This window comes from Oryza brachyantha, chromosome 4 (genome assembly GCF_000231095.2).
Source record: "Oryza brachyantha chromosome 4, ObraRS2, whole genome shotgun sequence".
NCBI classification, from domain to species: Eukaryota; Viridiplantae; Streptophyta; class Magnoliopsida; order Poales; family Poaceae; genus Oryza; species Oryza brachyantha.
In genome coordinates, this window is record NC_023166.2 from 9,408,078 (window position 1) to 9,420,539 (window position 12,462).

The 12,462-nt window shown below is 37.2% G+C and overlaps 1 protein-coding gene across 1 annotated transcript; it reads right to left on the reverse strand.

Annotated features, from left to right (window-relative positions):
• Nucleotides 1–7,584: 7,584 nt before the first annotated feature.
• Nucleotides 7,585–12,228, reverse strand: LOC102718641 (OVARIAN TUMOR DOMAIN-containing deubiquitinating enzyme 12). The gene is made up of 10 exons (XM_006652176.3): nt 11,966–12,228; nt 10,409–10,583; nt 10,206–10,279; nt 9,601–9,655; nt 9,423–9,497; nt 9,110–9,183; nt 8,960–9,008; nt 8,527–8,611; nt 8,218–8,274; nt 7,585–8,097 (listed from the first exon to the last, which is right to left on the reverse strand). The coding sequence occupies exons 2-10, from the start codon at nt 10,574–10,576 to the stop codon at nt 8,048–8,050; spliced, it is 687 nt and encodes a 228-aa protein (XP_006652239.1). The 5' UTR covers nt 10,577–10,583; nt 11,966–12,228; the 3' UTR covers nt 7,585–8,047.
• Nucleotides 12,229–12,462: the final 234 nt, after the last annotated feature.

The following is a 12,462-nucleotide window of genomic DNA, read 5'->3' on the forward strand; positions in this document are numbered from 1 at the left end:
GCAAAACAATGAGCAAAACCACCGTGAGGGGGTAATCTAGACGGTATTAGATAGATAGGGAGGTAAATACCTAGATTGTTAGTTCAGGGGGTTAGGTGATCAGGTGGTAAAACGTTGGGTTATATAAACTTATTCCTATAGAATATAGCAACTATCCATACGAGATCACAACAAATGAATGATCAATAGCTAGCTACCACACCGGACCCCAATCAATATATTCGGAATTTCAAATCTGATACCGAATCTGAGATCGATCGATCACATGCATATATGTATGTAAACGAACTACCTATCGATGCGGTTGAGGAGCCCGATCGACGACACGACTACGTAATCATCCATCCACGAGCCAAACAGCCCGATCCACGAATGTAGCATCATCTTTTCTTTTCTGCTTATAATTTTAAATCAAAAATTTAAATTTTGAATCTTATAAATTTGGTGTAGATTATGGGGTTTTCATCATAGTTTATTTTACCTTATATTATCAATAACACGTATATAAAAAATTTATTTGTAAATTATTTTTTATTTCAAATATGTCGTTTTGCGTTTTTACTGAATAAATCAAACGAGCCCAACCAGAAACGGATTGAACAATGAACAGACAGATCCATCAAGAAAAAAAAAAGCACGACGGACTAGCTATAGTAGGTACCGGCCGGAGGCGGCGAGAAGACGGGAGGGGCCGGCCGGAGGCGGCGAGAAGACGGGAGGGGCGGATGGATCGACAATCCTGTCGATCACTTGGCGATTGAGTATGAACAGTACTCAAAAACTCGATGTAGGGACAGTCAGAGGGGGTTTTGGGGTGCGCATGGGTCGCGAGAATGAAATCCTATGATCGATTTCCGGACGCCTATTTGTAGGAGATAGCGGTGGTGTCGCCGGATCTATCCTATCTGCTATATTATCCTACAGTGCATAAATTTAATTTACTCATTAGACAAATCCAAGGGCTAAAATTTTTTGCATCAAATCGGATGGTCCACGTTTCATCTACACTCCTTCTATTTACTCGCCCTCAAAATAAGTGCACTTTCTATCTATCCTCTCTATGTTAAATTTAATGCATTAAATCCCGGTCAAATATAGATCCAAAATTCACATGTCATAAAAAGGCCAGATGGAGTATTACGAATGGTCAAACCTTAGACCGCTAAATCAACGACATTAAATAAAAGTAGACCAGATATTAATTAATGATATATCATTTAAATATATATATAATCTAATATTTATATGTACGTTTGTGTTGACAATATTAAGTAGCGAGAGATATTTTTCACACGGTGATATTTTTAATACTCACTTGGGGTTTTTTTATATGTATATATCAACACAAATGAATCAACGGTGTCAAATAAAAAAAGAACGAGTATAAAATAAATTTTGTAATATATGCGTACATATATTATTTAAATTATAAACATGTGTGTGTTCAGGTTAACTCACATGTGATTGCGGGAGCTATTTTTTGACACGGTAGTATTTGTACTACTTCATCCGGTTTTTAAACGCTGCTAAATTTCGAACCTATACAATATCATAAGTCATTCATAAAATAAATAAACAATTTGTTTGGGTCCAAATTAAATTATTTAATTAATATATATGCAAATGTATAATCTAATCTACCCTGTACTGACAAAATATATTAGAAACTTTCTATGAAATATAAACTTTGATTAGAAACTTTGTATATGTCATGTATAGACAAACTCGTTCTATATATTAGAAGCTTCATATAAAATATAAATTTATAGGGTATATAACTCCTATAATTATGTTATATATACACATACAACACAACCAAGGTGTTGTGTTTGATTTAAAACTTAGTAAAACTCCAAATTTAAAATATAATTTTATTGATTTTTTTTCAAACTGTACTTGCTTGTCTTTTTTTGCCTGAAACTCAAATCAGAAATTGATGTTAGAAAAGATGGTGAGTTATTTGAAACCTATGAGTTATGTGAATTTAATATTAATATTATTTTAAAATTAAATATACTTGATATTTAGAAAATGTGGAGTTATGTGAAACTTGTGGTCACTTTTGTTACATTTGTTATGAATCTGATGATTATAGTATGTTATAAATAGGTGAGCGACATTTGTTATAAATCCGATGATGTAGTACATTATAAATAATTATGGGATCTCATGACATATATTATTTAGTAGCAAATAATAATATAACTATCATATTTTTCATGATCACACATAGGTAGTTATTCGTGTTACTCTTGCTAATAATCACTCATGTACTGCTTTACGAGTCACCATGTGGTATAGTAAATATAGCTTGCACACAGTCACGCTCGCTAGCTCTGCATGCCCCCACTCAAACGAACCAAGAGACTTCGGTTATATACGTATAGAATATAGCAACTAAAAATATGATTTTAAACCAAAACTTAAAATTTTGAATCTTATAAATTTGGTGTAGATTATGGGGTTTTTTATCATAATTTATTTTACCAGACTTATTTTTATATTACCAATAACACGTATATAGAAATTTTATTTATAAATTATCTTTTATTTCAAATATGTCGTTTTGTGTTTTTACCGAATAAATCAAACAATCTCAACCAGAAACGAATTGAACAATGAAACAGACACATCCATCAAGAAAAAAAAGCATGACGGGCTAGCTATAGTAGGTAACGGCTGGCCGGCCGTAGGCGGCGAGAAGACGGGAGGGGCGGACGGACGGACGATCCCGTCGATCGATCGGCGATCGAGTATGAACAGGACTCAAAAACTCGATGTTGCCTCAGGGAGAGTCAGAGGAGGTTTTGGGCGTGCACGCGAGCCACGAGATCAGAATCCCTCTATATGTAGAAGATGATAGCGGTGGTGTCACCTTATCTATCCTATATTATCCTACAGTGTATAAACTTGATTTACTCGTTAGACAAATTCAATGAAAAATTATTTGCGTCGATATGTATGTGAGTATGTGACCGTGTACTGGCTGCATCCGATGATCCATTCGATAAGAATAAGGGTAAAGATCAAGTCAGTAATAGTATTTAATATATATCATCTAAGGATATATATAATGATAGAGTTAGTTATCGTTTCTTGATCACGATAACAAAATATTTTTTATTATAATCTCTTTTTTATTTATCCACTTCATGCAACAAATTTTTTTCAATAAATATGAAGAGTCGTCTATCGTTCGATATTATGGATAGTAATCGTATTTCTCTTTTGTCTCTTCTATATGTAATCATATTTAATTATGTGACGACTAAGAGAGTCAATCAAAAAAATGGAGAGATTTATTCTATATATCATCATATTTAATACTATATCGGTGGCATCGATGTGGAGAAATTGTTTTATTAAATGCATCTTTTGTATATGTTTTAAAAGAATAAATCTCCTAAAACTTATTTTTAAAATATGCACCTTCTTGCCATGCCAATCTTGTTGCTGTCAGGGGCAGATCCACCCATTTGATAGGGTGGGTCGGCCGACCTAACTATAACGCGTGTTGTTTCACACCTTAAGATCCCTACTGCTATCAATAATTTAAAAACTTGTGATAATCTTAGTAGTTTGTCCTTAAAAATGATTAAAACATAAGCATATTTTTTCCATACATCATCTTATGAAATTAGCCATGCTTTTGTCGTTAACAATAATATATGTTAAAAGAGCCTTCTCTTTTAAATCGAGAAAGATTTTTAAGGACTTGATTTTAATGAAGATAAAAAGAGATTTCATGCCATGTGTAAGCAGAGAATAAATTTACTCAAGCCAACATGCTTCCTCTACATAATTTGGACATGCTTAGTGATTTATATATTCTACTGTACTAATCTAAAATTGTAAGGATGGTTGATTACTTAACTATTACTCATGTCTACTTTTTGTAAATCGATAGGTTTACCATATGTTTTTATGTCTAATGAATTACATATTATGCAAAAATTGGTGCTTCATTTTCAAATGAGAGTTACCATCTTGGATATAGTTTTTGACTCAATTTATTTATTGTATTTTGTTTTTATTATGCAGTTATTATACCTGTATGTATATATAAGATACGATTTGTGTTGTATTTAGCCGTATTCATATGATATCCCCCATCTTTGTTTTAAAGCTGGGTCCGCCACTGGTTGGTGTGATGGAAAGTATGATGTGGCAATGTTATATTGACACGACAAATGGCATGATATGATCAAATGGTGTAGATTTTGAAAATAAATTTTTGAACAGTTTATTTTTAAAAATAAATATTAAAAATATGCATTTAATAAAAATAACTTCGAACATAGACCTCCACATGAATACTCTAGTGAGGATGTCAATACATATATTTTTTTTTTTCATTTTTAACCGGTACAGGACCTGTCCCGGCATGTGGCAGAGCCACCAGCAGTGTCGAGCCTAGACGATTAATAGAGTTTATTAGTGCTCAATTATTTTGGGATGTTGATGATAGTTTGTAGTTGAGGAGGCAACGACATAACTTGGGTGGCCTCTTGACCTGCTCGGGAGCCGACCCTGACCCTGCTGCTAGTTACTGATGTATTTTAGAAAAGAAAAAATGTCTCATTTTAAAGGAGAAACTAGACCAAACATTGATATGCACAGTTAATTAATTATTAAAAAAAGGCATAAACCATAAATACACAAACTCTCTACACTTAATTTCACTAGCCAAAAGACAAGGTTGGTACACGTTGCTCACCGTAGGCACTACAACACCAAATAGCAACATGAAAGAATGAACAAGACTCCACATGCTGACAATGACGATGTTATTGTTGTCACACTATAACCCTCGTTATCAGGCAATTCCAACATTTCCATAATGCACCAAAGCATGGAATGCAGCCAAGGCCACAGCAAAGCACAACTCAGACGGTCTCATGTCATTGTTGTCATATATCGTGCCCTGTAAACACCATGGCTCTGACTTCATGACTACCGATCTCATTGAGGCCCGGCAAACCTAACTAGTAAGCCCTATAGACTAAACATCTGGCTACCCGACACCAAAGTTGGCAAGGGGTTGACTTAAGTCATCTTTGTTGAGCTTGCGACCGTGCTCTGGCTTTGACTTCCCAAGTGAACAATAACCAAACATCCCTTACACCTAAGCATAGCTTCAAGTCGTTCTTGCCAAGCTCATCGAATGCCTCAAACACAACAACTCCAACTTCCCAAGGCCATCGTTGGATGCCATGGAAAGGCTCGGTTAGGAGCTGCTAAATACAACAACGGATTTCCATGTTGATGCCTCTAAGAACACGACACCAAACTATAGTGCAATCGTCAACCCTAAAGATAGGTTGGGTTTTCACTGGAAGATTCATGCACAATAGGGTGGAAAGGAACAATTAAGATGCATGGGATTGGTTGGGATAGAGTCAACACATTTTAGGCCCTATTTGGTTGGTGGATGGGTAGGATAGATTGGATCCAGAAGATAAATATTCCTCCTAGATCCAGGTCTAACTCATTCCATCAAAATGGTGAGACGGATCCATCCTAGGACGACCACTACACACAGAGGGGGTGTCCATTTTATTTATTAAATTTATTTAAAATATATTACTTGTATAAATATACATATAATTACTTTAGGTTATTCATATATTAATTCTAGTATTTAATATTTTATTTTGGATATGAGAGGTAACATTTATCCTATCTCATCCCTTAAAAAAACAAGTCCAACTCATCCCATCTCATCCCTCCCACCAAACAAAAAATAGAGTCCAACACATCCATCCAACCAAACAGAAAAATGAAACCAACTCATCCTACAATCTAAGAATGGATCCAACCCAAACCACCTCGTCTACGAACCAAACACATCCTAAGAGAATTCATTCTCATAGACATCGACACCTAGGCTTTAATCCCGCCTCGATCGACTTACCATTGTGAGCACAACTCAAAATGGCCACACTCACTCATAGGTGTCATTGTAGCTACTGTAGCCATCACAATCTACTGTAGCAACTATTCACTACTAGGATCCTATATTTTGCCAAGTGTAATTATATAGTCAGCAATCCATCTAAATTGTAGGCTACGTGCATGTGTGTTCATTGTTGTAGATTGCCCATAATGCATCCATAGTAACAGATTCATGCAATTGCCAATGGTCATGTACGGTATTCACATGTCCAATAGCAGGGGCGAACCTATAGTCATCCTCCCAAGGTCCTCAGACCCTGGGTAAATTATTCGATTCCTACTAAATTATATCATATTAATTAATGTATAAGTATAAAAATTAGATAACTTGTATGTATTGAACCCCCGATAATTTCTATTCTAGGTTCGTCACTGTCCAATAGTGTAAAGATCAAGGTGAATGTGGACTATTAACGTACAAAGGCGGCCACCACTTGTACAAACGGGCGACAATATCGTCCCTCTCCCTTCCATGACCTCCACCACCTCACCATTGGAGCTCCAGCAACCGCATTTGGAGATCAACCATAGAAGGGTAGGGGATCCATGGAGAAAGTACGGCATGGAGAACAAGAGATGATTAGCACGCAGCCATCGTCCACCTCAGCCATGCCTCCTCATGGCACAGCCCCAACCACCGTCCTCACCCATGTGCCCCACGGTAGCCACTGGAAGGACGATAAAGAGCCTAGAGGTAGGGTCAATAGGCTATCTAAAAACTAAAAATTTAGCGACAACAATCAAATTAAACTTTCACTGGAGCTGTCAATAGGCTATCTAAAAACTAAAAATTTAGCAACAACAATCAAATTAAACTTTCACTGGAGCTTCTAGTCCTATTGCTCGGTGCCTCCGGTCAGCTATCTCAGTCAGGCTGAGGAAGCTAGTTGGAGCCACCAATCAAGAACACTGAACACTGGATACTCCGGTCAGCAGAGAGTTTGCTCAATTTGAGGCAAACCTCTGCAAATTGTGGTGCAAGATGCGTACTTTACCACGGAGCACGTTCACAGGAAGATGTATTTTTTTTACATGAATTTCAACTTTTAATCGACCATCCTTTTCTGATATCCATTATTTTTTACTATTGCCTTAACCAGGTGTATGGAGTACATGCAGCGCAATTAGAGCAAGAAATGGTTACATACAGGGTTGGCAAACCGTCCAGCAACGGCGTGATTACTGCGGTTACCGTCAAAATTGTCATAAATTTGCACAAATTTAATTTAAATTTTTGGACTCCACACGATAAGTTGTTGTAAATACCGTGCTAAGCTCATTTGGTTGAACAACCACACTATGGTAACCGCATGGTTTAAGTGAAAACCGTCACTAGTTGAACCCATTTTGATGATGAATTTAGATAAATTTTATCTAAATAAAACCATTGGTTACCGCCACAGTAACTAGCAGTTTCACGAACTCTAGTTAGGCATATAGGGTATACTCTGAGAGAGAGGCGGGCATGCAGTGTACACTGAGAAGCGTCTAAGTTTATCCTTATAAATTGGTCTTTCAAGAACGGAGTGAGCATACAGGTGTAATCATTGCTGTTACCCTAGCTAGGTAACTAAGAGACTAAGACGATAAGGACACTTACGTGAGGAATATAATATACATTGATTAACAGTGTATACCATGCCAATTAGAGGTGGTGAGTAGCCTTCTACATGCCTATGTATATGAGCTCCGAAAGCAATTTTCATATCTTAAAATGGATTGAATAAATTCTATCAAGTGCAATGTCTATAAAATGGAATGAAATAAATGATAGCGGACAGCAGTCTATAACCTGTATACAGAGTATACCAATGAACAAATATGGTTTACAATCAACATGGATTTCGGTAAAACTCGGTATGGGCATCTATTCACAAGGAAGCAAGCTCGAATTCAGTATTGTAGGTATAGCTAATGCTGTATGTACTGTAGGGAGGAGGGCAACCGGCAAACCGATGGTTCAGGGAATCAAAGAAGAGAACCACAGAAGTAATCTCCACTCTTTAGGGTTCCAAGCTCCGACAACCAGCACGGAGCAAAAGGCAGGCCGAGCAATAAAATCCATGTCTGAAGCAAAACTCTGGCATGGTTACTAAAACAATAGCCAGTGCTTCTTTCTAGGCTTGTATTTGCTAGGGAGATCTGCAAAGCGACGTGTATTTTCATCTTATTACGAATAGGAATGTAGAATAGTGCAAGGCAGTCGAATCTGATATGTCTGTGGTGCACCATAAGAAATTAAAAATGTATCATTATTCTTACCTCGAGCATCATATAGTGAGTTATAGTGAACTTCAGACCAGAAACTTAGCCAAAGTTCTGAAAAAACACCAAGCTTCAGGGGTCAGCAACAAGCTGGATGTTCTTTGTTTAGTTTTATCTCTAACTATGCATTGAATAAGTATGCAGTAATCAGGGGATGCGTATATAAACATATGTGCAACAATCCACATGCAGGGTATATAATAAGCTAGAACAGTGCATTATCCAAAATGATGCTGATTGTAATTGGTTTTCTACATGTAAATATGCCCCAAAAAATCCTGTTACTAGAGACTGATAAAGCATTACCTCTCTGTGGAGCCTGATACTGTGGAACAATTTCAACAAAACATGTATCTCTGAATGATGTTAGAAGGCATATTTTTGCAGCAAACTGCGAAAAGAAGGGAAAACATTAGGCATCTTTTAGGGTTCATAAAACTATGAAGGTACTGTGAAGTTACTGAAGTGTAACTTTTAGTGAAAACAATATAAAATGTCAAGCCCTGTACAAAGAAGATAATAATCATGGCAAGATCGTCGACAAGTGATTATCATTATATTTGAATATCCTGTTATAAACAAAATGTGGTCATCTTCATTTCTGTACTCACTAAAATGCAACAAATAATACCAATGATCTACATATGCTAATGCAAAGATTTTGTCGGGCTGCAGGGAGCTAGGTAAGAATTTAGATTAGCAAAAGAATGGTGGCACCAAAGCATAGAAAATAACGAACTTTATCAGCAGCAGCTTGCAATGTGACATGGTCACCCCATTCACCAGATCTGGAAAAGACAAATTTCAGCTCAGTGCCATCATTACAGAAGGGAGAAGTTCGGGAACTCTTTACATTGAAGAAGCTAGGTCAGCTTTAGAAAGTGCATACTTTTTCATCTTCTTGCAATAATGTTTATATTTCATTGGAACATAACCTTCATACAACGAGTTACATGCCTTGAGCTACACAGGAGAAAAACAGCATGGTAAGAATGCATATATCTCTAATGGGAGTTTATCAGCATAACTACTACAGGATATTGAAGAAACTCTGTTTCTTGATTCACCAGATGAAATACAAGAACTCAGAGTGGCAGATTCAATGTGTTGCAACGTCTGATATAGATACTGCAGTTTAAACATAAAGCAAGCGACAGTAATATAAACTAAAGAGTGGTAACTCCAGTAGGTGATTGCTATACCTGCTTCACTATTTCCTTTCGTACATGCTTGTGATAATCGGGTGATCGATATAGTTGGTCTGATAGTGCACGGAACTACAAGACAACAAACAACTATTTCCTTACATAAACACATGAGATTGACAAGAAAATGTAATTCCATTGAGCAAATAAAACTTTAATCAATAAAATTATGAACCTGACAATTGCCATCGCCAGAAACTCTCACTTCATACAACCCATAAACATTTAGCCTGCAAAGGATTATTAAGTGAGAAAACATATTGGTAGTCCATCTATTCACTTAAACACAGTGAACATAGTTTCAAGTTTTATATAATTCCTAAAGCGCATGCACCAGAATGGGCTTCATTTTTGTAACATTCATGGAGTGCTACAAACATGTCCAAAAGGAGCAGTAAAAACATGTCTAAAGACTAAAAAACATTACATGAATTTGAAATGTCAGAAGTGAAAAGTGTGTTGCATGTTTTACAGATGAGAAGGGCATGATGAGGAACACAACTAAGTACAGCCTTGAAAAATTTTAGTGTAGTCTTGCAGTTTTATCTATTGTCTTCTTAATATCCCACATAAAATCCCCAATACTGAAATAACCATATTTTGAGCCTTTGCACAAAAACCAGTTCTTTGACTCTCAACAATTCATTGCATGTCAGAATATTTGGCAAAAGATTCTATTGGGAAGTATGCAGTTATTCAGTAAAAAACTGAAAGCCTAACCTTGCCAGAAATAAAGGTGAAGAAATAGAAGGTCAAAGCAAGTAAGGTCATTAAAATTACCTATCGAGAAGGCGATGGTGATCTAGAGTGGCATCACTGTATGTTGGAAAGTATGTGTTTATTCGGGGGATATGCTGTAAAGGTTCAGAGGAAAAAGGAATATCACATAAGCATCATGCCTGTCAGCTGTGTCCACTAAAAATTCTAAGAATAGAAGAAAAGGACTGGAATACATAGAATAGAACATGCATGTAATGTATTACAGGAATTGATGTTAAATTTGAGAGCCGCTTGGCCATAGCTCCATCTAACTTGGCATATTCTTCTGAAAGAACCATTGCAATCATCCTGTCATCATCAGTCTCGCTCTTCTGACTACCCAAAGAGGTTGAGCTGGACGAGGCACCATCATATGGAAACATATGTGTCATTTCCAACCTGAAGGCACAAAACATAATTAATTCAGTTTTGCAATGCAATTAAATGCATTAGAAACCTAGACGGCCCAAAAACACACAAGGAAAAACAACGAATCAAACTAAGGAAATTGAGAAGAACCAGAAACACAAAAGGAAGCTGTACTTGCAGTGCACTAATTACAATTAGGATGTGCTGAATTTATCTCATTTGTTGCCAACAATTAATGGTTTACATGATTATTTAATATGTAGTGTGAGCAAACCTGAATATTTTAAATAGAGCCCAAATTACTACGATATAAATAAAAAGTAATCAGGTTTACTGACGATAATTGCTTATTATAGATCATGACCTTTTATCTCATGCATGTTTATATGCATTTATTACTATCGGACTAAATGAAACACTCCCTGGATAATTCCATCTGCATTCTTCATGGTGCGGATAAAGGTAGAGATTTAGACACATATCACCAATCTAAAGAGTATGAATCTTGTTTTTTTAAGCAGAGAAGTACTTGAACTCATGAGTCTCTTAGACAATCATCTGGCAGTGGCAGCAAAATTCGAACAACATTAGCACAGCTCAGGACCCTACTTATCCATGTGAACTTACAACAGCCCTTGATAGACATATCCACCTAGTCAGTGGTTCAGTATGCGTGAAACTAATGGTGCCCTCCAATTTAAATATTCGATTGGTGATTCAGTATGCACAATAGGGACTTCAAACACGAGTCATGCTTATATAACAGGAAATCAAGTGGCTATTTCATGGATGCTGCAATTCCTATCCAGTTGGGAGACAATATCTCATCTAGTCAAAACAAACACTCTCCAGTGACTATTTACGAGTTAACGAACGGTGTTTGCACTAATCGCTCATGGTGACATCCAATTGACACCACAGATACCACCTAAGTAGCAATTCCTGTAGTGTTCAGTTTTGACTATAACACATTCTGCCGTTCGAATTTTTCCATTGATGCATAGACCCTAAGCACTTTAGAGTATAGCCATGCTCGTAGAACAACTCAACAAACGTACCTTTTTTTCCTGCCAACATTTCTGAATGAAACAAAAAGGGGAAAAAAACAGAGACCATGTCAACGTTCTACGATATGGCTTCATCCCATTGCTTCCACGGGGAAGCAATCTTATCTATCTCGAGCTATTCTACTAGATTTCTACGACAAGCAAGATCTCCTTGGCAATTCCCCCACCCCACCACACACACCTCGTCAACCGATTCAGTAATTACATCCCTACTTTTTTATTATTATTATTTTTCCCACAAACAAACGGCGTAATCAACCTCGCCATCCCATAAGCAAACCCCCAACCGAAACCGAAAGAAGAAATAACAAGCCCGAATCCATAGAGGCTGCCTGCCAAGCATACCTGCTTGCTCGCGGCGGGAAGACGCGGAAAGCGACCGCAGCTTGTGCCGGATGCCGCCGCGGCGACGGGGTCCGGAATTCGGGCGCGGCAAGGAGGAGGCGGGAGAGGAGCAGTTGCAGCAAGCAAGGCGGGCAGGCAGAGATTGGGGAAACGCGGGGACGACGCCGACGAATGCTTCCGTTTTCGTGGGACACGCTTTTTGATTTGGTGAGAGGAGGGGAAAAGGGGAATGGAAGGGAGGGACGGAGAGGTGGGGAGGAAGCTGACGGTGCTTCCGTTTTTTCGCCTTTTTCGAGAGGAGCATCTATCTTATACTCTACCTATCTTTTGAAAATAGAAGATATTCACTATAAAATTAAGCCGGAACAGAACGACTATTCTATTATTATTTTTAGAGCTCATCTATATTAGAAGAAGAGAACCTTTATATTCAGATGATCTCTCTATTCTACAAAGAGATACAGAGGATATTATATATATAAATGATCTAGTGGAGT